General features: G+C 36.1%; 1 protein-coding gene across 2 annotated transcripts in view; it reads right to left on the bottom strand.

The window, feature by feature from the left end:
* Positions 1-27,003, bottom strand: part of OTOGL (otogelin like) — a 256,085-nt gene that overhangs the window by 86,259 nt on the left and 142,823 nt on the right. For both annotated transcript variants that reach the window (XM_016425678.2, XM_056798553.1), the window contains 5 exons: positions 26,619-26,765; positions 21,822-21,941; positions 20,353-20,469; positions 19,852-20,005; positions 18,827-18,853 (listed from right to left, as the gene is read on the bottom strand). In XM_016425678.2, coding sequence (XP_016281164.2) covers positions 18,827-18,853; positions 19,852-20,005; positions 20,353-20,469; positions 21,822-21,941; positions 26,619-26,765 — 565 coding nt within the window. The remainder of the gene's footprint in view (positions 1-18,826; positions 18,854-19,851; positions 20,006-20,352; positions 20,470-21,821; positions 21,942-26,618; positions 26,766-27,003) is intronic.

Below are 27,003 nucleotides of genomic sequence, written 5' to 3'. Positions count from 1 at the left end.
ATTTCTTTTTCTTCTCTAATTGCTACTGCTAGTGTTTCTAGTATAATATTAAATAATAGAGGTGATAATGGGCATCCTTGTTTTACTCCTGATCTTATGTTTGCTGATGGTTTTAGATATATACTGTTTATTATTTTTAGGAAAGGCCCTTCTATTCCTATACTTTCTGGTGTTTTCAATAGGAATGGGTGTTGTATTTTATCAAAGGCTTTTTCTGCATCTATTGAGATAATCATGTGATTTTTGTCAGTTTGCTTGTTAATATGGTCAATTATGTGGATGGTTTTCCTAATATTGAACCATCCTTGCATTCCTGGTATGAATCCTGCCTGGTCATAATGGATAACCCTTGTGATGACTTGCTGGAGTCTTTTTGCTAGTATCCTATTTAAGATTTTTGTGTCTATATTCATTAGGGAGATTGGTCTATAGTTTTCTTTCTCTATTTTTGACCTGCCTGGCTTTGGGATCAGTACCATGTTTGTGTCGTAGAATGAATTTGGTAGAACTCCTTCTTGGCCTATTCTGTCAAATAGTTTGTTTAATATTGGGATTAGTTGTTCTTTGAATGTTTGATAGAATTCATTTGTGAATCCATCTGGTCCTGGGGATTTTTTCTTAGGGAGTTCTTTGATGGCTTGTTCAATTTCTTTTTCTGAAATGGGATTGTTAAGGTTATGTATTTCTTCCTCTTTTAGTCTAGGCAATTTATATTTTTGTAAGTATTCATCCATATCACCTAGATTGCCATATTTGTTGCCATATAATTGGGCATAGTAGTTTTTAATGATTGCCTTAATTTCCTCTTCATTAGAGGTGAGGTCTCCTTTTTCATCTTGGATACTGTCAATTTGGTTTATTTCTTTCCTTTTTTTAATTAGACTGACTAGTACTTTGTCTATTTTATTTGTTTTTTCAAAGTACCAGCTTCTAGTCTTATTTATTAAATCAATAGTTCTTTGACTTTCAATTTTATTAATTTCTCCTTTGAGTTTTAGGATCTCTAATTTAGTCTTCATCTGAGGATTTTTAATTTGTTCACTTTCTAGTTTTTTAATTTGCATGCCCAATTCATTGACCTCTTCTAGATGCTTCTTAAAAAGCTTCAGCAATGTCCAAAGACATATATTTGGGCATCTTCGGTGTTTCCAAAAGCTCATCTCTCCTTCAACTCTGTGTTTTTCAGTAAAACTAATTCTAGGGGAGGATATTATCAAAAATAAATCCAAGTTCCTCCTTTTCCCCACCATACAATCCCTTCCTACAGACTTCATTCCATTCAGATAATCCTAAAAGTCATACTTAATGCTCTAAACCCTAGTCTACTTGGAAATCATTCCAGAAAACTAAATAACCTGTTATATTCCCAGAAGACCTAATCATCTAGCTAGCATAGTAGGTAGAATGTTAGACTTATAATAAAGGAAGACACAAATTCAAATTACTAAATTACAGAAAAGGTTTTTGTTTGTTTTGTTTTTTGATTGTTAAGAGTTTGGGGAGCAAGGTTGGATTTTGTTTTATTTTTGCTGTCTGTATCATTCATAAACTTTATGAAAAGTCTCACCATGTTGACTATCTAGTAAAAGATAATGGTTGGGGGTTTAGGGAACATGGGTGGGGGTGGTATTAAATGGCTCAATAGATTGGGAACCAGACCTAGATATAAGAGGTCATGGATTCAAATTTGGCCTCAGAAACTTCCTGACTGTGTGCCCTTGGGCAAGTCATTTAACTTCTAATGCCTAACCCTTACCATCTTGAAACCACTATAAAGTGTTTTTTCTAAGACCTAAGGTAAAAGTGAGAGAGAGAGAGAAAGAGAGAGAGAGAATGTTTGGACAGCTACATGGACACTGCCACACTGCCTTGCTGTGTGCCACTGGGCAAATCACTTAACCCCATTAGCTTAGCCCTTACTCTACTTCTGCCTTGGAACCAATATTTAATATTGACTTAGACAGAAGGTACAGGTTTAAAAAAAGATAATTGTCATCTATAATGCCAAGACTCACAGAAGTCTTACTAAATAGACTGCCTGTCTAATATTGCAGTTAGACACAAGGCTATGTCCAAGATAAAGGCTGAGTAGTGTCAAAAAAAAAACAATCATGATTTCAACCACCTATTTTTCTGTTGTTAGGGGTGGACCTAACTGCTTGTATTTGTTATCACTAGGGCTTAGCACAATGCCTTGTATATTTCACATAACAAATGCTTGTTTCTTTCTATTTTCCTTTTTTTAATCTACCAGGGAAAAGTGGATCACATCCTTTATGAGGGCATCCCCTCTGCTTGTTCTTATTATTGTCTCTCTCCTGTTGGGTCTTGCCCGCCCCCCTCCCCCATCACTAGCTCTCTTCTTCTTGTCTTGAATAATAAGAGTATTAGCCATTAGATCGTTTCATGCCATCTACAAATATTCCCAGGTCTCCCTTATCCATAAAGGAAAAAACCATGTTGTAGTGCCCCTTCCATTCTCTCAAAATATTAGGCTATTATGTTATTTTACCTTTCATAACTGAATTCCTATAAAATGTTTGTACTTATTGCCTTTATTTCCTCAGCTAATTCTCACGTTTCCTGACTTCCAAATCTATAGCCTGATTAAAAATGTTTCTCCTACTGATAAACTGTGGTACAATCAAATGTAATGGACTTCTCCATTAGTGGCAATGCAATGATCCTGAACAACTTGGAGGGATCTATGAGAAAGAACACGATCCACATTCAGAGGAAGAACTGTGGGAGTAGAAACACAGAAGAAAAACAACTATTTGATCATATGGGCCAATGGAGATATGATTGGAGATATAGACTAAATGATCATACTGGTGCAAACATCAACAACATGGAAATAGATTCTGACCAAGGTCACATGTAAAACCCAGTGTAATTGCGTGTTGGTTATGGGAAGGGGGAGGGGAAAGGAGGGAAAGAATATGATTCTTGTAACCAAGGAATAATATTCTAAATTGACTAAATAAAATTTTCCAAAAAAAATGTTCCTCCTTGCATTTCTAACAATCTCTTAAATGCAAATTAAATAATATTTTCTGAGTCCTCATTCTACTTGACCATTGTGAATTCCTTGATATTGTTTTCCACCCTGACTTCCTAAATGATCTCTCATTCCTTGGCTTCTGTACCACCGAGATATCTTGCCCTTCCTCCTTTGGGTCCAATTCATTTTTCCTCCTTGAAGTCCTTTTCAATCTCCTTTCCTAGATCATCTATTATGTGTCACCCACTAAGATGGGAGTCACTCAAAGTTCTCTCTTGATATCCTTCTAGTATCTTTTCACTCTTAGAGTCACAGAATAATTTTAGAGTTGGAAGGGACTTGATTGGACATTTTGTCCAACCTATACACTAAAATAAATTCCACCTTTCTAACATAAGAAATGGACATCTAACCTCTGCTTAATACTATCTGATAATAAGCAGTCCACTACCTCTTGAGGAAAGCCATTTCTGATACAAAATTTAAATTTGTCTTTTTGCCACTTTCACAATTTTTTCCTTTTTTTCCTCAAAGGCAAACAAAACAAGCCTTCTCCCATTCCTAACCCTCTGCCTACATGACCGACCTTCACATGTTTGAACACAGACATTATTTCCCCCATGAATCTTCTCCAAGCTAAATTTTCCCACTTCCTTCAGCAAACCAACATAAAAAATAGGCTTTAATCACTTAATCAGATTAATGATCAGTCACTAGTTTCTCAGTGGAGAAAGCACCTGAAAAAAAAAAAAAGGCTTGGTAAATACTCATATCACATATCTTCCCTAAGCACCTAGGCTGTTTTCCTCCTTTGATGTCCACTTGCCATCTTGCTTTCATCTATGGCTACAAAAGGTTGTAGCATGTTCAATGGCCACAGGCTGATAACTCATCTCAGTAGACAAGCTGAACCAGGATGAGGGTAAATGAAAGGTCTCAAATCCATTAATGAGTTGAGAGTAGAGGTAGCGTCTACCCTAGACATGAGAAGAGTTTCCTACAGAAGGAGTGGATGAGAACACACTGTTCCAATGGGCATGAAGGCAGCAGAAGTAGAAGATGTGGAGCATTTAGAGCTTCCTTAGATATAGAAGTCAAGGTCATCCACTGAATCCTGAGCCATCAACAGTTGCCTTGAACTTTATCTTGCCCCTAGACTTGGATTACTCTGGAAGAGGGAGTAAGGTTAAGGACTTTATGAAAATATTCCTCACTTAAATCCTACATATGTGCAAATCAGAAGACGTCACCACTGATGATATTTTGGTCCTCTTTGAGTAGGAGGACAACAACCAACCAACCAGTTTATCAATATCCTTCCTAATCTGTGGCACTCTGATCTGCACAATATTCTAGATGTAGTCTCCAGGAGCAAAATGGACTCTCACTTCCATATCCCTATAAACTATGCCTTTACTAACTCCATCCAAGAGTACATTACTTGTTTTCACTACAATTTCATACTGCTTGACCCATTTTGAGCTTTGAGATTACATTCTTTAAGCTCCCAGATCTTTTTTCAGACAAACCACTATCAATTGTGCCTTCCCTATCTTATACTTGTGATGTTGACTTTTGAACTCAAGTGTAAGAATTCACACTTATCTCTACTGAATTTCTTCTTATTAGAGTAAAGGAGAGAAGAAAGGATATTTAATTAAATGAAGTACTTTTCAAGCATTCCTGATAAAAAAGTCCAGAGCTAAATAGAAAATTTGGCTTTCAAATACAAGATTCAGGAGAAGTATAAAAAGATAAACATGAAAAAGAAATCATGAGGACTCAAATGAGGCTAAAGTGTTTACCTTTGTATATGGGAAGATGATACATATTTGTTCTAAGAACTGTAGCATTATAAGGGCAGCTAAAAGGATTTTACATAAAAAGAGGGTATTAAAATGAATAAATTATGTTGAGATAATGTAAAACATGGTAAGTGATAAAAGGCAATGCTCTAGGAGAAGGGGGAAGGAAGAGGAAAAGGCAGAAAAGTATTTCACATAAAGGAGACTTATAGAGAAAAGCTCTTTAAGTGGAGGAGAAACAACAGAAAACTAAGAAAAATGCACATATTAATAATCATAAATGTGCATGTTAATGGAATGAACTCACCAATAAGACAAAATTGAATAGTACAATGGGATACAAACTAAAATCCAACACTATGTTGTTTATAAGGAATACAAGAAATTGTTGCCTCCAAAGAACATACCTTCTAATAAAGGAAGCAAGCAAACATTTAATAAATATTTTTTACTAGTTCATTCATTCATTCTTTTTTAAAGTGATATTTGTGGAGATCAGTCTTATTCTCCATGATCTCCTGTTTTATATGATCTTTCAAATATCATTAACAATAGTTTAGCAGTCCCATCTACTAAGGATTTTTCTCAGTACCCAAGGTTGTAGTTCATCTGGATAAGTTGATGTGATTTCATTCACCAAGGGCAGCAAGGTGTTCTCCTTACTTTTCTTTAGTATCAACTTCTTTTCAGTTAATTGTGTCTGGCTTCTGGCAGACAATTACTTTTGTGTTTATTTTCATGAACTTTCACTAGTAACAGAGAAATTCAACATTACATGTTAGCATAAGCACATAGGTTTTCTTCCTTTATATGATCCTGTTATCCCTCAGAGATACTGAGTTCATTGGTGGGTAAATATGATGAGAGTTTGTGTGTGGATTGAGATATGTTCTTGATATATGGACCCTTTTATGTTATTCTTTCTTTTGCATTTTTGCTACATAAATGGCTATGTTTAAGATCACTGTTAGTGGCTTGTTTGTAAAAATGGAAGTATACTGGTAGGGGCTTAAAAGCTAAAATATATTCCCAACCTATACTGTGATCCCTAAAACTCTGAGAACATTTGTTTTTCTTTTTTCCCCTCTTTTTAAATTACCTTTTGATGATTCTCTTGAGTTCTGTGCTTGGACATCAAATTTTCTGTTCAGGTCTGGTCTTTTATTTATGGATGCTTGGAACTCTTCTGTTGTGTTGAAGGACCATACTCTCCCCTGTAAGAATATAGTCAGTTTTGATGGGTATTTTATTCTTCGTTGTAGACCTAGTTCCCTTGCTTTCTGGAATATCGTATTCCATGCCTTTCTTTTTTTCAGTGTGGATGAAGCCAGATCCTGAGTTATCCTCACTGTGGTTCCTTGGTATCTGAATGACTTCTTCTTGGCAGCTTGTAATATCTTTTCTTTGGTCTGATAGTTCTTGAATTTGGCTATAACATTCCTGGGTGTTGTCAGTTGGGGATTAAGTACAGGAGGTGATCTGTGGATTCTATCAATCTCCATTTTTCCCTCTTGTTCAAGGATTTCAGGGCAGTTTTCTTTAATAATTTCCTGTAATATAATATCCAGGCTTTTTCTTTTGTCATGGTCTTCTGGTAGGCCAATAATTCTTAAATTGTCTCTCCTTGAATGATTTTCTAAATCCTCTGTTTTGTGAATGAGATGCTTCATATTTTCCTCAATTCTTTCATTCTTTTGGTTTTGTTTTATAGAGTCCTGCTGCCTTGTGAGGTCACTCGATTCTAATTGTTGTATTCTGGTTCTTAAAGACTAGATTTCATCCTTAGTTTTTTGGTCGTCCTTTTCCTTTTGGTCGGATTTTCTTTGGAGATCATCTTTCATCTTCTTCACCTCATCTTTCATCTTCTTCACCTCATCTTTCATCTGCTTTGCCTCATTTTCCAGCTGGTTGATTTTGGTTTTCAAGACACTATTTTCTGTTTCTAGATGACTTATCTTAGTTTTTAAGTTCTTTTCCCAATTGTCTTCAGCCTCTCTTATTGTGTTTTGAATTGCATTTTGAGTTCTTCCAAAGCCTGTATCCAATTCGCTAGGATTTCTGACTTTTCCTTTGCTGATCCCTCCCCTTCTGTTTCGTTTGCTCTTTGCTCATTACCTGTGCAGAAGCTGTCTATTGTGATTCCAAGGTCAGCTCATCATCTACCTTTCGGTACTGCCTCTTATGTCACCATAATTGTTTATAAATGGCAAAAGCAATGAATATAAGGCTTGCCCTACAACAGCTACTCTCTGAGACAGACAACCAAAGCCAATTCCCTCCTAGATACACTCATTGTAACTCTCCTAACACGTTACAAGCCTGTGTTCTGAGATCCAAATGCCCACATACAACCTTGGGTGGCCCATCCCAAAGCCAGTGAAGTGATCCAAAAGAACATCAAGACAAAGCAGAAACACACCATAAAACAATGTTCCTCCTAAACTCTTCTGCATAAACTTCTTACTATAGCAACCTGAAGAGATAATTACTGACTGAGAAATCCATTTGTAGAGAAAGCGAAGGCTTCTGAATTAAATACAATCTACAATGAATTAATGGCCTGTTTCTCTATTTATTTTCATGCAATTTCACTAGTGACAGGGAATAAGAGCACTGACCCTATCATTAATTTCCTTCTGGGAGGACTGTAATTTAGCTGTCTATTTAGGCAACCACTCACTACAGTGAAAAATTTAAAAACAGTAATAAGTATGTCTAATCAAAGAAAAGGAGCTTGAAAGTACATACACACAACCAAAAAATCCCACTTTCAACTTTAGCAAACACCATGAAAAAACATGTAGATTCATGGCCTCTTGTTCTTTCCTTTGCCTGAGATGACCAAATTTTGTGGCAGGAAGCCACAAAGGTCATGTCTATATTTTTAAAGTTTCCTTGGAATAACTGATACTCTTTTTTTTATCAGTTTAATAACATTTGGTCTAATAACAAATAGGAAATATTTTAAGCCATTGTATGACCTGCAGAGAATTTTAGCATCATAAATTTAGAGTCAGAAGGGACTTTAGTGGTCATGTAGTACAGTAGGATCAAACTCAAATAGAAAGGGATAATATTGGCTTAGAAAACCACAAAATAAGATTATCTGTGTTGTAAAGTATACAGGTATGTGTTTTTATTTATCTTGTTAAATATCTTCTATTTATATTTCAGTCCTATTTGGGCCCATTGGGAGTTTTGATATTGGACATGATATTCAACCCTCACTTTTCAGAGATCAAACAACTGTAAACCAGGGAGATTAAATATCTGACCCAAGGTTACACAGCAAATACTTGGCAGACCCACAATTCATAGCCAGGCTCCAAATCCAATGATCTTTCCACTATATAACTGAAAACTAAGAAGAGTAGAATCTGTATTCTTAGGTCAACTGTAACTACACTATGTTGGATATGTGAGGTAGAAACGTTTTCCTGTTTAATAGATTGCTTTCCCTTGAGGTTCACCATAACCCAATCCCTAATTCCCACTGGATGTTCTCTGGTCTCCCTTGCTAGATTAAAAGTTCACTATGGCCTCACCTTAACTCCTCTACAAGGACAGAATTCATTATATGTCATTCCCCCTAAAATACCGCATCCTTAGAATCAGTTACCATGCCTTGAGAACCAGGGGAGGTCTCTGGAAAGAATGTTTGCTCCAAACACTTCCTTGCCTGAGTTTTTCTAATAGACGTTAGCATTCTGGCTACTCTTCAACTCCTCACTTTTATTCTCATCACTGATTAATGCTTCCATTGTTTTCCTCTTTTCTGCCTCTGCAGTGGCATGCATTCCTATCTACCTGGTCTATTAGTATTACTGATTTTTTTTTTACTTTTAGTTTTCAGAGAATAAGCCAATTTCAATCTGTCTACAAGCTTCCATGTAGACACAGCTATCACTGAAAGTCTTAGACCAAAACATTAATGGCACAGCATGATAAATGAAACAGGAATCACTCGCTATGAAGTGTCTGATTTAAAACATAGTCAAAAGAGAAAATATCCTAATCAGCTCAAAGATGAATTATAGAATGAAAAATATACTGAGGAATGATGCTGTGAAAGGAAGCAGAGATTCAAGATTCAAAGACTAATCAAAGAACTGGAAATAAAGTAGGTGCCCATTTATACCATTGGTACCCATTGACTAGCCAAACTAATTGTTGTATATAGATGTAATGGAAAATTACTGAGGCAAAGACAAAGATTAGTGGGAAAAATTCATAGAAACAAGACAAGACATATATGAACTGCCATAGAGTAAACTAAACACCAGGGGGAAATTTCTACATTTATGCATATCATATATATACACATTCACATATATGCATTTATACATTCACATGTACACAAAATAAATACAATATAAATAGAAAGACTAACAAGATAAAAGTAAATGATGTGCTAACATAAGACCAAAATTGGCCACAGAGTAAAGTCAAGAAAATAAATTTCCTTCCCTTTACTGAAGAGGTGGAAGCCTTCGGGATATATAACATATACAGTACTATACCTAGCCAATATTTTTGTTTGGTTTTGCTAAACAGCTTTTTGTCATTTTCCTTTTTAAAAATTTTTCATTACTAATGTATTAGAGGTTGGATTTCAAGTACTGAGTCTGCACCTTTGCTGCTTGCAGGAAAATAACTCAGTGATGAAGGAGATGGGCATCTTGAGATGAAAAGGTAAACTTTTAATGGCTTCTTAGCAGGAAGAGCCAATGACCCAGCATATCTTTAAAAGGAAGCGATTTGCCCGTGTCCTCTTTCTTCTTATCTACAAATGATGTCAGGATTGTTAGAACTTATCCTTGGAGGAGGTATATAGGGAGGAGATTTCCTCAAATGGAAGAAAGGATGAGTAATCTCATTGGGCATCTAGAACTGGCAAGATGAACGGTATTTAATTAAATGATCTGTACATAGGTCTTGGGAATCTTAGCTAGCTTTTCCACTTTGTCTTTCCTTCCTGTAAGACAGATAATGACTGTAAAGTGTCACTGGACTAGGCATGGCCTGTCCTGGAGATAGTTTTATGAATCTGAGAGCTTGGAGACACTTGGCTTACTAGTAGGTGCTGGTTTTCAGAAGATGAAATTTCTGAAAAGGATGATTACCACATGGAGAAGTTTAACCTGAGACTGGCTTACTACAAGACAGGACCTGAATGGACTTGTTCATAAAGTTCAGAGCCAAGATTTTATGTAAAGAACCTATTCACCAGTCCCCCATACTGCATCAGATCTTAATGTTTTAAGTATCAACCACCAGAAAGAATGTAATGGCAATTATGCTATTGCTGCTGCTACTTAAGTTTTCTGTCAATGTGCTTTTGTTGTGAGAGTCTTTAGTGTGCAGCACTTCTCATGTGTGGAGTGAATAAATAACTGTCCCATACTTGATTTATATTATTTATTCAGTACCTTTGAACAATCTATTTTGGGGATATCCTAGACATAAGCTGATAAAAATTGATGAAGCTAAATTTTAAGTCATTCTACTTGAAAGAAAAGGAATCTAGTACCTCTAATTAAAGAATGGGCTTCTCTAGGAGCATGAATACCTGGCTCCAGAGCTGAGAGTTACTCTTAAAATAAAGATGAGATCAAAGTACTCCATCCCCCAGAGCTCTGGAGTAGTTATTATTGTTAGATAACATGAAACTCATTGGAGAATTAAATTAATATTGCATAAAAACAAAAAACATCAATAATCTTCATAAAATAAAACATATCTCTAAAATGAATAAGTAAACAAAAGAATTCTGCATATGTGTGTTTGTGTGTGTATATAATTCAAAGAGTGATTCTGTTGCTACATACAAAACAATTTGGAAATTCCAAGATGCAAGAGATGCAAATGATTTTTTGATAGTACAAATATAAGATAAAGGAAATATTTAAAAAGAAAATTCATCTAAAGATAATTGTGTGATTGAATTGGGAGTTCTCTTAAGGATTGAGACTTAGAAGATGCTTTTAAAAGACTTAAAAGAGTTTATGTAGAACCAATACAAATAAAACAGTGTCATGGCCCTGTAAGAAAATTGTCAGAATGAACAGAGCTCAGATGGGATTTTTGAAGTATAATTAAGGCAGAGAGTCAGTCTAGTAAAGTAGCTAGAGTTAACCTTGCAGTCAGGAAAACCTGGGTGTTGGTTTTACCTATGATGCATACTAGCTGAGTGACTTTAGGCAAATGACTTAACATCTCAGTGCCTTGAAGATTTTAAGTTGCTGATTTGCATTGATAGGGAATTTTTTTAAGTGGATCTCCAAACACCAGTGTAATAACAGAACTAAACAAAAATTTAAAAATAGGAAAAGCAGAGAAAAAAAGGAATAGAGCCCATTGATTAAAGTAGAGAGAATGTTAATGGATAACAGAGCCAGAACTAAATGGCTCAACTCGATTTCTTTTTATTTTGTCTTTGCGAAGGAAATATAGTTATAAAGTTATAGTTATATATAGTCACAAATAAAATGACTTAGAAATAAATATGAAAATAAAAATATAAAAATGTCAATGATAATTCATATTTCCAGTTCTCCACCGATTAATGAATGTTTCTGTTCACATATAGTGAACCAAATTACCAAATTAAATGCTTCCTATTTCCAAGTAATGCCATTTTGTATTCTGTTATCTCTCATTCCACAATATATTAACATACTATTTTATATACATCATACATTTGAGTAAAAGCTTGTGAAATCGGTCAAGATGGCAGCTTAGAGAAAGCTAAAGTTTGGAGCTCCAGAAACCCTTCCTTACCTATCTCAAACGGAATGCTCCTAGGGCATCAAAATTCAAAACAAACAGCAGAATAGACCCCTGAAATACTCCTCCTGGACCTGGATCAAAAGGTCACTGCCTGAGGACATACTCAGTCTGAGGTTAATCCTATCACCAGCCCTCAGAGCTCCAGGAAGCCAGGGCACCTCCCCCTCAGAGTGCAGGGTCCTCTGAAACAACAGTAACCCACAGGGCTGGCAAAAGGGCCTCAGAGCTGAAGACCGAATCCTGAAAAAAATCTGACCCAGTTGAGGGGGCACCCAGACAGCAGGGAAACAGAGAGAGACAGGAGGAGCCTTTAGCCCCCTGACCAGATCCTTCCATCTGAGTCTCACTGAAGGTCCTTGCCTGAGGGCATACTCAGTCTGAGGTTAATCCTATCACCAGCCCTCAGAGCTCCAGGAAGCTGTGGCCCCTCCCCCCTCAGAGTGCCGGTTCTTCCGGCCAGCTGAGGCACAGAAACAAGGGCTAAGCCATAGAATGGACAATCTTCCTAGGGCTAAAACCTCTGAAAGCCAGAAAGAGATAAGAAAAGCTAATCCTCCCCACTCAGATAGAGATGGCAAACTCCACAGAAGCACAAAAAACCCAAAATTCAAAAAAAAAAAAAAAGAAGGGGGTGACTTTGGACATATTTTATGGGGCAAAAATACAAAACACAGAGGAGATAGAAGAGGAAACACAAGCAAATGCTCGGAAACCTTCCAAAGGAAATGGAAACTCTCCACAAACCCATGAAGAATATGAATCAGAAATGATCAAAAAGATGGAAGCCCTCTGGGAGGAAAAATAGGAAATAATGCAAAAGAAATTCACGCATCTACAAAACCAGTTTGACCAAACTGAAAAGGAAAACCAGGCTTTAAAGCAAGAACTAATAAAGCAAAGCCAAAAGATCAAGAAATTAGAAGAGAACATAAAATATCTCACTGACAAGGTGACAGATTTGGAAAATAGAGGGAGAAGAGATAATTTAAGAATAATTGGACTTCCAGAAAAGCCAAATATAAACAGCAAACTCGACATCGTAATACACGATATAATCAAAGAAAATTGCCCAGAGATTCTAGAACAAGGGGGAAATACAGCCACTGACAGAGCTCACAGAACACCTTCTACACTAAACCCCCAAAAGACAACTCCCAGGAATGTAATTGCCAAATTCCAAAGCTCTCAAACAAAAGAAAAAATCCTGCAAGAAGCCAGAAAAAGACAATTTAGATATAAAGGAATGCCAATCGGGGTCACACAAGACCTTGCAAGTTCTACTCTGAATGATCATAAGGCATGGAACATGATCTTCAGAAAGGCAAGAGAGCTGGGTCTTCAACCAAGAATCAGCTATCCAGCAAAACTGACTATATACTTCCAAGGGAAAGTATGGGCATTCAACAAAATAGAAGATTTCCAAGTTTTTTCAAAGAAAAGACCAGAGCTCTGTGGAAAGTTCGACACCGAAAAACAAAGAGCATGGAATACCTGAAAAGGTAAATATGAAGGAAAGGGAAAAGGAAAAAAAATGTTATCTTCTTCTTTTACTCAAACTCTCTTCTATAAGGACTACATTTATATCAATCTATGTGTGGAAAATGTAATGTGTAAATAGGGGGGAAAGAAAGACCAAATAGAATAATCTTTCTCACACAAAGATTCACATAGGAAGGGGAGGGGAAGGAAACTCCTATAAGAAGGAGAGGAAGAGAATTTTTACTTAAACCTTAATCTCAGGGAAATCAACTCTGAGAGGGAAAAACACCCAGATCCATTGGGATCTTGAATTCTATCTTACCCAACAAGGGTAAGGAGAAGGTAAAACCAAGGGAGGGAGGGGGGTAGGGAAAACAAAAGTGGAGGGAAAGAGAGGGGGGAGGGGGAAGGAACAAAAAGGGAGGGACTAAAAAAGGAAACATATCAAGGGAGTGGACAAGGGGGACTGACTTAAAGTAAATCACTGGACTAAAAGGTAGAGCTGAAGAAGAAAAGGATAGAATTAGGGAAGGATATCATAATGCCAGGGAATCCACAAATGACAGTCATAACTTTGAACGTGAATGGGATGAACTCACCCATAAAACTTATACGAATAGCAGAATGGATTAGAATCCAAAACCCTACCATATGTTGTCTTCAAGAAACACACATGAGGCGGGTTGGGTTGATACCCACAAGGTCAGAATTAAAGGATGGAGTAAGACCTTCTGGGCCTCAACTGACAGAAAGAAGGCAGGAGTGGTAATCATGATATCTGATAGAGCCAAAGCAAAAATAGACCTGATCAAAAGGGATAGGGAAGGTAATTATATTTTGTTAAAAGGGACTTTTGACAATGAGGAAATATCACTAATCAACATGTATGCACCAAATAATATAGCACCCAAATTTCTAATGGAGAAACTAGGAGAATTGAAGGAAGAAATAGACAGTAAAACCATATTAGTGGGAGACTTAAACCAACCATTATCAAATTTAGATAAATCAAATCAAAAAATAAATAAGAAAGAGGTAAAAGAAGTGAATGAAATCTTAGAAAAATTAGAATTAATAGACATATGGAGAAAAATAAATAGGGATAAAAAGGAATACACCTTCTTCTCAGCACCACATGGCACATTCACAAAGATTGACCATACATGAGGTCACAGAAATATGGCACACAAATGCAGAAAAGCAGAAATAATAAATGCAGCCTTTTCAGATAACAAGGCAATAAAAATAATGTTCAGTAATGGTACATGGAAAACCAAATCAAAAACTAATTGGAAATTAAACAATATGACACTCCAAAATTGTTTAGTTAGAGAAGAAAACATAGAAACAATTAACAATTTCATTGAGGAAAATGACAATGGCGAGACATCCTTTCAAACCTTTTGGGATGCAGCCAAAGCAGTAATCAGAGGTAAATTCATATCCCTGAGTGCATATATCAACAAACTAGAGAGAGCAGAGATCAATCAATTGGAAATGCAAATAAAAAAACTTGAAAACGATCAAATTAAAACCCCCCAGCAGAAAACCAAACTAGAAATCCTAAAAATTAAGGGAGAAATTAATAAAATTAAAAGTGATAGAACTCTTGATTTAATAAATAAGACAAGAAGCTGGTACTTTGAAAAAACAAACAAAATAGACAAAGTACTGGTCAATCTAATTTAAAAAAGCAAGGAAGAAAAGCAAATTAACAGTATCAAAGATGAAAAGGGGGACATCGCCTCCAATGAAGAGGAAATTAAGGCAATCATTAAAAATTACTTTGCCCAATTATATGGCAATAAATATACCAATTTAGGTGATATGGATGAATATATACAAAAATACAAACTGCCTAGACTAACAGAAGAAGAAATAGAATTCTTAAATAATCCCATATCAGAAAATGAAATCCAAAAAGCCATCAAAGACCTTCCTAAGAAAAAATCCCCAGGGCCTGATGGATTCACCAGTGAATTCTATCAAACATTCAGAGAACAGTTAATCCCAATACTATACAAACTATTTGACATAATAAGCAAAGAGGGAGTTCTACCAAACTCCTTTTATGACACAAACATGGTACTGATTCCAAAACCAGGCAGGCCAATAACAGAGAAAGAAAATTATAGACCAATCTCCCTACTGAATATAGATGCAAAAATCTTAAATAGGATACTAGCAAAAAGATTCCAGCAAGTGATCAGAAGGGTCATCCACCATGATCAAGTAGGATTTATACCAGGGATGCAGGGCTGGTTCAATATCAGGAAAACCATCCACATAATTGACCACATCAACAAGCAAACCAACAAGAACCACATGATTATCTCAATAGATGCAGAAAAACCTTTGATAAAATACAACACCCATTCCTATTAAAAACACTAGAAAGCATAGGAATAGAAGGGTCGTTCCTAAAAATAATAAACAGTATATATCTAAAACCATCAGCTAATATCATCTGCAATGAGGATAAACTAGATGCATTCCCAATAAGATCAGGAGTGAAACAAGGATGCCCATTATCACCTCTACTATTTGACATTGTACTAGAAACACTAGCAGTAGCAATTAGAGAAGAAAAAGAAATTGAAGGCATCAAAATAGGCAAGGAGGAGACCAAGTTATCGCTCTTTGCAGATGACATGATGGTCTACTTAAAGAATCCTAGAGATTCAACCAAAAAGCTAATTGAAATAATCAACAACTTTAGCAAAGTTGCAGGATACAAAATAAACCCACATAAGTCATCAGCTTTTCTATATATCTCCAACACAGCTCAGCAGCAAAATCTAGAAAGAGAAATCCCATTCAAAATCACCTTAGACAAAATAAAATACCTAGGAATCTATCTCCCAAGACAAACACAGGAACTATATGAACACAACTACAAAACACTCTCCACACAACTAAAACTAGACTTGAGCAATTGGAAAAACATTAGCTGCTCATGGATAGGATGAGCCAATATAATAAAAATGACCATCCTACCCAAACTCATTTATCTATTTAGTGCCATACCCATTGAACTCCCAAAATATTTCTTTACTGATTTAGAAAAAACCATAACAAAATTCATCTGGAATAACAAAAGATCAAGGATATCCAAGGAAATAATGAAAAAAAAAACACATATGATGGGGGCCTTGCAGTCCCAGACCTTAAACTATATTACAAAGCAGCAGTCATCAAAACAATTTGGTACTGGCTAAGAAACAGAAAGGAAGATCAGTGGAATAGACTGGGGGAAAGCGACCTCAGCAAGACAGTATACGATAAACCCAAAGATCCCAGCTTTGGGGACAAAAATTCACTATTCGCTAAAAACTGCTGGGAAAACTGGAAGACAGTGTGGGAGAGATTAGGTTTGGATCAACACCTCACACCCTAAACCAAGATAAATTCAAAATGTGTGAATGACTTAAACATAAAGAAGGAAACCATAAGTAAATTGGTTAAACACAGAATAGTATACATGTCAGACCTTTGGGAGGAAAAAGACTTTAAAACCAAGCAAGACATAGAAAGAATCACAAAATGTAAAATAAATAATTTTGACTACATCAAATTAAAAAGTTTTTGTGCAAACAAAACCAATGTAACTAAAATCAGAAGGAAAACAATAAATTGGGAAAAAATCTTCATAGAAACCTCTGACAAAGGTTTAATTACTCAAATTTATAAAGAGCTAAATCAATTGTACAAAAAATCAAGCCATTCTCCAATTGATAAATGGGCAAGGGACATGGATAGGCAGTTCTCAGATAAAGAAATCAAAACTATTAATAAGCACATGAAAAAGTGTTCTAAATCTCTTATAATCAGAGAGATGCAAATCAAAACAACTCTGAGGTATCACCTCACACCTAGCAGATTGGCTAACATAACAGCAAAGGAAAGTAATGAATGCTGGAGGGGATGTGGCAAAGTAGGGACATTAATTCATTGCTGGTAGAGTTGTGAACTGGTCCAACCATTCTAGAGGGCAATTTGGAACTATGCCCAAAGGGCTACAAAAGAATATCTACCTTTTGATCCAGCCATAGCACTGCTGGGTCTGTACCCCAAAGAGATAATGGACAAAAAGACTTGTACAAAAATATTCATAGCTGCTCTCTTTGTGGTGGCCAAAAACTGGAAAACGAGGGGATGCCCATCAATTGGGGAATGGCTGAACAAACTGTGGTATATGTTGGTGATGGAATACTATTGTGCTAAAAGGAATAATAAAGTGGAGGAATTCCATGGAGACTGGAACGACCTCCAGGAAGTGATGCAGAGCGAAAGGAGCAGAACCAGGAAAACATTGTACACAGAGACTAATACACTGTGGTATAATCGAACGTAATGGACTTCTCCATTAGTGGCGGTATAATGTCCCTGAACAATCTGCAGGTATCCAGCAGAAAACACTATTCATAAGCAAAAGATAAACTATGGGAGTGGAAACACCGAGGAAAAGCAACTGCCTGACTACAGCGGTTGAGGGGACATGACAGAGGAGAGACTCTAAAGGAAACTCTAATGCAAATATTAACAACATAGCAATGGGTTCGAATCAAGAACACATGTAATACCCAGTGGAATCACGCCTCGGCTACGGGGGGTGGGGGAAAGGAAAAGAAAATGATCTTTGTCTTTAATGAATAATACTTGGAAATGATCAAATAAAATATTATAAAATTTAAAAAAATACGATATGGAAAGAGACAAAAAGAGCAAGCAATTGCCCTGTCAACCAAGTAGTGTATCTCATTAGTACTGAAAATGGCAATATTAAAATATTAATTTTAGCATCAGTGTAATGTAGACTGCAGAGATAAATTGTGAAAAGAGGGGGAGAAAACTTCTAGAAGTTTAGAGACTAAAGATGTAATTTATTCAATGGGAGAAGTGCATTAACTCTTTCAAATTGCACATAGGAACTTAATGCATTAAATTTCTAATTATAGAGGACTAAAAGAATTTTAAAAATTTAGAACTAAATAAATGTCCTCAATAATTCACATGAACATTATTAAAATCTCTTTTAAATTAAAAAGTGTTGATAAATCTTAAAAAAAAATCTTGTGAAATGTTTTTAATCTTTCTTTGACTGTCAACAAAAGAAGTTAATGGCAAATCAGAAATATTTAATAGAGTTCTCAGCCCCCGATACATTGATAAAAGATATTCTTTAACTAATGATATTTCTTCAAAGAACAAATGTTTTATTACCCTTTGTATCCCCACCATTTAGAGCACAAATACCTGTGAAGAAGGAAAATCACAGGGAAATAAATGTTTCTGAACTTGGGCGAGTCATATTACCATCTCTAAATCTCAATTTCCTCAGAGGTCTGGGCCTGAATTCAGGAAGGCTTGAGTACCTGAATTTAAATTTTGCCTCAGATACATAGCTGTGTGACCCTGGACAAATCCTTTAACCCTGGTTGCCTCAGTTTTCCCATCTGTAAAAATGATCTCAAAAAGGAAATGGAAAACAACTCTAGTATCTTTTGAAAAGAAAATCCCAAATTGGATCCCAAAAACTGGACAGGACTGAAAAATAACTGAACAATAACAAAAAGGGGGAAATTGGAGATGATCTCGAAGACTCTTCCCATGCATAAATTCAATGATCCCAAAATTGAAGAAATTGATTTCAATAATTAAAAGCTCTTGTTGACAAAGGAATTTCATGTGAGAATGTATTTACCAAAATACAATGTTCTTTATGAAAAAAAAAAATTCAGTCACATACCTTGGTTGTAGGATTCACAATCAAGTGCTAAAAAAAAAAGGAAGAAAAAAAAGTATGACTCTTAAGCTATAGGAAATTCAACCAGTTGACTGTCTCAAATAAGACCTAGGCTTTTTAGTAACCATGTAGAAAGAGCATAAAGTGAGATCACAAATCAAATACAATGTGGGGCAATGGATTACATACTCGACATGCAATCAGGAAAATGTCATCTATGACATGAGCCCTGTGAGCAAGTCTTTAAAAAGATCTGAGGGCTTCCGTTGCCTGATCTGGAGAATGAAGTTAATAAAATCTTTAGCACCTACTTCTCCAGGCAGTCCAAGGCTGAAATGAGACAATTGAGGTAAAGCCTTTAGTAAAACCTAAAAAATCCTATATAAATGGCAGCTACATTAAACTGGCAACTCACTTTAATCCATGACAATTCTCTGACTGTAGTATATCTTAATTAATGGCAAGATTTCCCTGAGAGCTCATTAACAGGTGGGAAATCGTGTGTTCCAAATTAAAAAATGTCAACCTAAAACTCAAACTCATTAAGTGTGCTTCAATTGACTTGCCTCCTACACAAGAAGAATAATGAGTTAAAAGATTCTAGTCCGGCAATGAACTCAGGCTGAGCCTTAACAAACAAACTTCAAGTCAGAAAAGCAGAGCTTCATAAATAGGTAAGAAGATTGGCATCACAAGCCATGTCCCTGAAGGTTTTATTCTTTTAATATATAAGTAACTGATGCCATGTTAAACTTGGTGACAGCCAAATACAAACAAAAATAAAATAAAATATACATTTTAAATGATTTGTTTATAAATCTTTTTGACACCCTTCAGATCCTCATAAATGGGATAAAAATATTAGGTTATCTTCATTAAGATGGATTATGTTATATTCATTTATCATTAGACATAATTACCTAACAGAATTATATTTTCATTATTAAGTGATTAATTCAAATTGTCATGATAATTTAGTGAAGCTGTTTCAGTGATTGACATCAATCCCATCAAGGCTAAAGACTCACCACAAATGGGACCTCTCCAGTGAACGGAGACCCCCTCCTGACAACATTTGTAAGCATAAGCAGCTATACTGGAACAAAGACACTCACAGTCCCCACCGAGATTACAGTTACAGGTGTCCGTATGGCAGTTTTTGACAAAGGAAGTCACGTCGATCTGTTACAAGAAAGAGAAGGATGGTATTTTTTAAAATAAATTAATAACAAACAATTTTGGATACAGTTGTGAACACTGAGTGCCATGCTACGTTGTTAAAGAAATTTAAGGCCATGCATTTTAGGATTTCTCACTAGCTTAACACTGCCATCTAGAGAATTATACTGACAGCATTCTGGAACCTAATAATTGATCAAAGACTAAAAATCAACACTGAAAACTGAAAAAGGGGTTGGGAATGGGGGAAACTGGAAATTGAAATGGCACCGTTTCACAGCTAAAATATTCATCAGAATCCTCTTAGTATTAGAGACTCAGCAATTCGGAAATCTAACGAATTCCCTTACCACATTTCGGCAGGGGGCAAAAATATCGCTGTACAAAATTGAGCACTCTTTCTTGGCATAAGGAAACTTATTTTGATATGCCTCACAGGGTCTGACAGTCTCATTTGGGTTTTCACACTGTTGGAAAAGAGAAAGAAAAGATTATTTGAAAATGTGTTGAGAATAGCACAACAGAAAGGTGCTTGTATAACAAGCTCCAATTCTATCAATAATAAATATATAACACATACATGTCATAAATAATTTAGAAAATTATGAATTTAGAAATAACCAATTAATAAACTTTTTTGTGCACCTACTACATGTGAGGTAAGCGCTTGCAATCACTGAATTATTAGCACCAAATAGCCAGTTTTTAGAATTTTGTAGAGAGAAGTGGAATGTTCTGTAGATTATTTTATTTGGAAAAAATAAAGAAATAGTATAATTTATTTATAGGTAGTCTTATGGGGGAAAGTCAACTAAAAGGTAATATGATTCTGGGACCCAAAACCATGATCACAAGACATTTTCTTATCCTATCTTCAAACATTATATCCAATGCATTCTCTTGAGACTGAGTAAGCTTCACCTAAAACACTTCAGTGTGCTTTAAATATATAAATAATGTAAAAATATTGTATATTTTATAAAATGGTAGAATCTCAAAACAGAAAGAACCTTAGAGATCAGTTGCAACTTCTAAATTCAACTGCCTTTTCTCAGTTCTTAATCCCATTTCATGTTTCTTCCTTTTCAACACTATTGATTACATCCTTCTCATCATGTACTAAGACCCCTTCTGTTTCTTTGGTGATCTCATGGGTGAAACTATCATCTTGAAGATAGATGATTCCCTAATACATGTTTGTAGTTTGAATCTCTTTTGAACTTCATTTCCACATTTTCAGCTAGACAACACCATCTCTTTGTACCACCGCCATCTAAAATTCAGCATCCTGAAACAGAATTTACTATATTTCCTCCTAACCCCATCCCTCACCCAAACCTCTATTTCTGTTTATTTTTTTAAATGTCTGTTCAAAAACATCTGTGGCTACCAACAACGCATTTTTCCCTTCTGGACCTCAGGTTCTTCAGTAAAATAAGGGGGGTGGGGGAACTGCCATCTAGAGATGACCTCTTCATTTTCTCTCTGGGTCGATTATTCTATGATCCAATTTCCTCATTAAAGATCAATTTGGATCTCCAGATTAATTTATTTCTCATCATATTTTAGATAGAAATGGCTCAGAAGCCATTTACTCCAACCTTTCTCATTTCACAGCTGAGAAAACTGAGGCCCGGAGATGTTATGTGCATTACCAAAGGCCAGAAGGGTATCATTAGACACCAGTAACACTCTCCTTACAAAATAAAGGTGCAGATACATCCGTCTAAATTCTTTTTCCTAAAAACACTTAATAATTAATTCCTGCTTGAGATATATTTTGTATAATTGCTTTAAAAGTGTGAATGTTTTAACTTGCCTGTCCTATTGACCAGCTTTCTCCAAATACCTGAGGACTTCTCACTTCCATGTTATTAGATGTGGTCATATCATTTGAAGAACATTTGTCAAAGTTTCCACATAAGCCTGAAAGTTTTCCCTAGAGAATAAGCAAAAATGTTTCATAATATCCTTCCATCAAACCAGTTTTTGTAAAATATGATGCATAAAATTATTCATACATTTAAAAAGTCACTTGAGCTAAATATTTCCCAGCAATCATTTATTAATAAAAAAAACCCCACTGCACTAAAAATAATGTTGCTATGGTTTTTTCACTAAATATCATTATAGATGAACACAAAATGAAAATGACAAATTTTGTTCAGGAAGAAAAAAGGAAGAAAGCTGTCTTTAAAGTGCTTGTGGATAGAGTGGGAAGAGGAGAGGGAACAGAAAGTAGCAAAAAGAAAAAGAAAAGTGTCATAGAGGAATTTTCTAAAATACAGATGAAAAGGCCAGGAAGAATGAGACACAAAGAAAAGAGGATCCCTGCGGCATAGTTAGTTCTATTTTATATTTTGTACTCTTACCATCATCTTAGAATCAATACTAAATATTGTAAGTATTCCAAGACAGAAGATTTTCAAGGTCTAGACAACTGGGGTTAAGTGACTTGCCCAGAGTCACAGGCAGAAACTGTCTGCAGCCAGAATTGAAGCCAGAATCTCCCAAACTCTAGACCTGGCTTTACAACTCAAAGAAGAATACAAAAGGAAGAACAGAAAGCGATAGAAATAGAAGGGGTTTATTTAAAAAAAAAAACAGAAAAGTTTTAAAAGCTAGAAATTGAAGTTGTATTCTTTAAAAATAAAAGCAATTCAGGAGATGATACAGCTTTACAGATCCATGTACACTCTTTGTTGTTATTGCTCTACTACATACAAAAATGCCCATTTTGTTTGGTATTCTTTAAATTCAAAATAAAAGAGAATAATTTTTAAATTTAAAAAACTATTTGAATATTTCTGCCTTAATTTTTCACCTTAAATATACTCCAAAAAATAAAATAATAATACCAACCCCTACAAAGTCCTACTTATTAGCTATGTCACAGGGCAGGTTGCTGGGGACAGGTAGTAAGAGCAAAGCAAGGGAATGTTGGTCAGGGCAATGAACTTTGGGTGGTATAAGCCTGCTATGACCACTATGGAAGCCTGGATCTTAATCCTGAAATGTTAACCAATTTGGTTATGGCAGCGATGATGACTTAATGCCTTGGCCCATATGATGTAACTGCTTCTGCAAACCTGAGAAATAGACAGGGAAGCCTAGACTTACAGTATGGCCCTCTTTGGATTCGCCATGATAAACTTCGCATGCAAAATAATGAAATGGGGCTCCTTCATGGCTGGGGACCCAAGAAGGCAAAATACATCAGACTAAATCTAAAAATAATCAATATTTCACCTTCTATGCATCTTTTAGTGAAGATGGACTGACCACTATTAACAAAACCAACAAATAATGGATGTTTACATAGGTTTTAAGACTGGCCAATATTTCACAGGAACACTATTGTCATTGGCCATGGTATATTCCTTCAAAACCACTGTTGAAGCTGCTAGAATCATGGGTCCAGATGGGCCCTAAAGTACAATCTCAGGGAAATTGGGACAATGACTATAAACTTTACTCATTGTCAACTTTTGACAGTCAAGGAATCTCTGAAACAACTACAATGAATGTCGGTATCAACAGCCTCATAATGGAAGAAAGCCATTTAACATAGGGATTGTTTCTTTCCATAAATATACTCTGCAAAAAATTGCTCAAATGAGTAAAATATTAACTCAAATTTATATATTTCTTTGAAACTTGTCAAAGTATTTTCTACAAAACAAACCTGTTACCCAGTTATGGAAAGACTAATTGACCACACAAAAGGAAGGTATAAAATCTAATATTAATTAAATCTTTATAATATCCATTGATTGTGTTATAATAAAATACATTAAGCATTTAATAAGTCAATAACCACTTGGAAAATAATATGTTGTATGTGTGGTGTAAAATAAGGGAAGAGATCCTGCATTTAGAAGAGAAATCTGTCTCAGGGAGAGATCAGCTGAAGAGAGTGGAGGAGCAGCGAGGAGAAAGTTGAGGGTTCTGGAGAGGAATCAGAACTCTGGGAGCCAACTGTGTTCTTCCAGCCTGGGACATGGAGGAGAAAGGTGGATCTCCTGAAAACTGAGAAAGAACTTGTTCCTTTGAGACCTGTTTTCCCTTTTGAGACCCTGAAATATCTCCACTAAGACTCTCAACTACAGCTATCTGAAATCTAAGAGGGATTGTGGATTTGGACTTTGACCAGAGCCATCCAGATCCTTCCTGGGACCATTCTCTTTTCTGGGACATTTTCTTTTCTCTCTCTCCCTTACTTGTCCCTTGACTTACACTTTTACGGTTTAGCTAGTTTAAGAGTAGGGGCAGTTGGCAAAAACGAGAGGCCAGGGCTGAGAACCCTTTGGCCTCCAGACTCTGAAAGGCCAATCTGCAAGAGGGGAAAATCTTTAGGGCTTCCTTTTACTCACTTCCCATTTTTCTCCCTCATACCTCAGCCATTTCCTTTCCTACTTCAATCTCAATAAATCATTTGAAAATTAGGACTTTGGGTTTGGGCCTGCCTCTAGATAATAGAATAAAGGGGATTCGAATTTGAAATCATTGAGACAGGATTTCAAACTGAAATCTCTCAAAAAACTTGGGTTTGTCACACTTCTCACCAAGAGAGGGTTTGATTTTTCAGACCCCAGTACTTTCTGACCAAGGAAACTGTCATCTTCTCCTTGGCAGTTGGCCATTTCTAAACCCCCGGAAGGTTGATAGTTAATGTCCCTTTGGGAAGTAGAATTACAAGGGATCATTTTGTCTCACAGAGGCAGATTTGATCTCAGGAGCCCTGGGCTCCTCTGAGGAAGGCACCTTGCTACCTCATTGAAGCAATCCCACTCTAGTCTCCTGCTTTCCATTTCTTAAGACAATCTCTCACAGAAGCCACTTCCCCTCCAAGGAAACAGCACCTGGCTTATTTCTCCCCATAAGTAATGGAGGAGAGAAACAATCCTTTCCCTCTCTATCACTCCTTTTCCCTCCTTTTCTCACCTCCTTCAGTACAGTGGCTAAAATACAAAGAAAGACTAGTGAGTTGACCAGCCATGGAATGTAATTAAGGCTTGAAGACATTGGCTATTTAAATATGTTTTGAAATACCAATTTTAGATATTTTGTATGTTTTATAAATCTTTCTTATATTTTTGATAAATCTATAAAGACTATGGGTATCAGATCCTAGCTATAGAACTTTATATATAAAGAGATTATCTTGAATCCTCACTTGCTAGAAGAGTGGCCGGCATATAATTAAATACTTAGACATCTAGATGGCTCAGTGGATAGAGTACAGGATCTAGTCAGGAAAACTTCAGTTCATATCCAGCCTCAAGACACTTGCTAGCTCTGTGACTCTAGGTAAGTACTTATCCTCAGTTTATTCAAGTGTAAAACAGGAAAAATAGCACCTACCTCCCAGAACTGTTGTGAGTATGAGATTAAATAAAATGTATAAAGTGTTTTGCAAATCTATGTTGTTCAATTCTTTCAGTCGAGTCTGACTCTTCAGAACCCCATTTGGAGTTTTTTGGAACAGATGGTAGAGTAGTTCTCTATTTCCTTCTCTAGCTCATCTTACAGATGAGGAAACTGAGGCAAACAGGGTTAAGTGACTTGTATGAGGTAACACAAGTAGTTTGCCTTTTCCTTTTCGAGCTCGTTTTACAGATGAAGAAACTGAAGCAAAAAAGAGTTAAATGACTTGTCCAAGGTCACACAGCTAGTAAGTGTCTGAGACAAGATTTTATTTCATAAAAGTGAGTCTTCCTGACTCAAAACCTGGCACATCATCCACTGTGCCACCAGCTGTCCAATACATACACATATACATATGTGTATTCTATGTATACTCAATATGTCTCTTTACCCAAGTTAAGAAATTTTGTTGTTAAAATTTTCAAGGTTCTAAATCACTACCAACCAATTTTATTTATAACCATAGTTTTTAAGAAAATATCTGTGAGGAAAAAAATTTTAATGACTTTGACCCCAAGCGATAGCTTCTTCCTTTAAAACTTCCAACATCTGTGGTTTCTTTGCTGTGGGTACACACTCCAATGATGTAGGTCTCCACCCCACTATGACCTGGTAGATAATCTTCAACTGTTGTTAAAGCCAAAAATTCCTTTTCCGCTGAGTCAACTAGTGATGAGCTTTTCCAAATGTAGTTATGCTGGCCCTCTAGATGATAGATGTGCAATCTCTTACTGGGCTGATACTTGAAGTCTTTCCAGCTTGGTAGGATCTGCCAGAGGAATTTAGAACTTGTGCTATGCTGGCATAGCCTTTGAGAGTCTAGGGTCAGCTCTGGGACAGGCTGGGACCCTGGAAGACTTCAGGGGAAGTCATGAAACATCAAAAAGTTTAAAATTTAATATTACGTCCTTTATGTTCAAAAGAGAGAGAGGCAGCATAGGGAAAAGAGACTAGAAGGTGAGTTGGAAACTCAGAAGGATTCAGTTCTTTCCTCTGACGCACTTTGGGTAGATCACCTAACCTCCCGGCATCTTAGTCAGCTTTCTAGAACCACAAATGGCACATCAGTGATTTACTGATATGCATCAGTGCTGAGTTTCCATATCAGAACTTTCTTGAGCTGATTTTTTTAAATGCCAATAAAAACACCCCCCCAAAAAATCTTAAATCATGTCAAATTCTGACCTACCTTCCAATGAGATCCAACCTTGATATGTATGGTTGTCTTCTTATCCCAAAGAATTGTGATGTCTTTCTCTGGGAAGTATACCACAGCATAGTACCCGGCCTTCCAAAGCTGGTACGTTGGCTTATTTTCCAGGAAACCTGATCGTTTCTGAGGCAAAGGACATTTGAATAAAAAGATCAATTCCATGTTACCCATGACAGAAAAGTAAGCCTTTATTGCTTTCACCCAAAGTGAACACATATCTGTTGGTCCCCTATTTTGTTCTAAGTATTACTGGTGTGTGAGAAAAGAAAAGTACAAAATCAGATCCCTTTCAAGCCCTTTGTGAAGGTAAAATGAATACATGTGAAATTGGGTCATACTCTATAAGGTTCTCTGCACCAAA

This window comes from Monodelphis domestica, chromosome 5, assembly GCF_027887165.1.
Source record: "Monodelphis domestica isolate mMonDom1 chromosome 5, mMonDom1.pri, whole genome shotgun sequence".
NCBI lineage: Eukaryota > Metazoa > Chordata > Mammalia > Didelphimorphia > Didelphidae > Monodelphis > Monodelphis domestica.
Note: the sequence above shows the minus strand (reverse complement) of the source record. Positions and strands in the feature narration are given on the sequence as shown.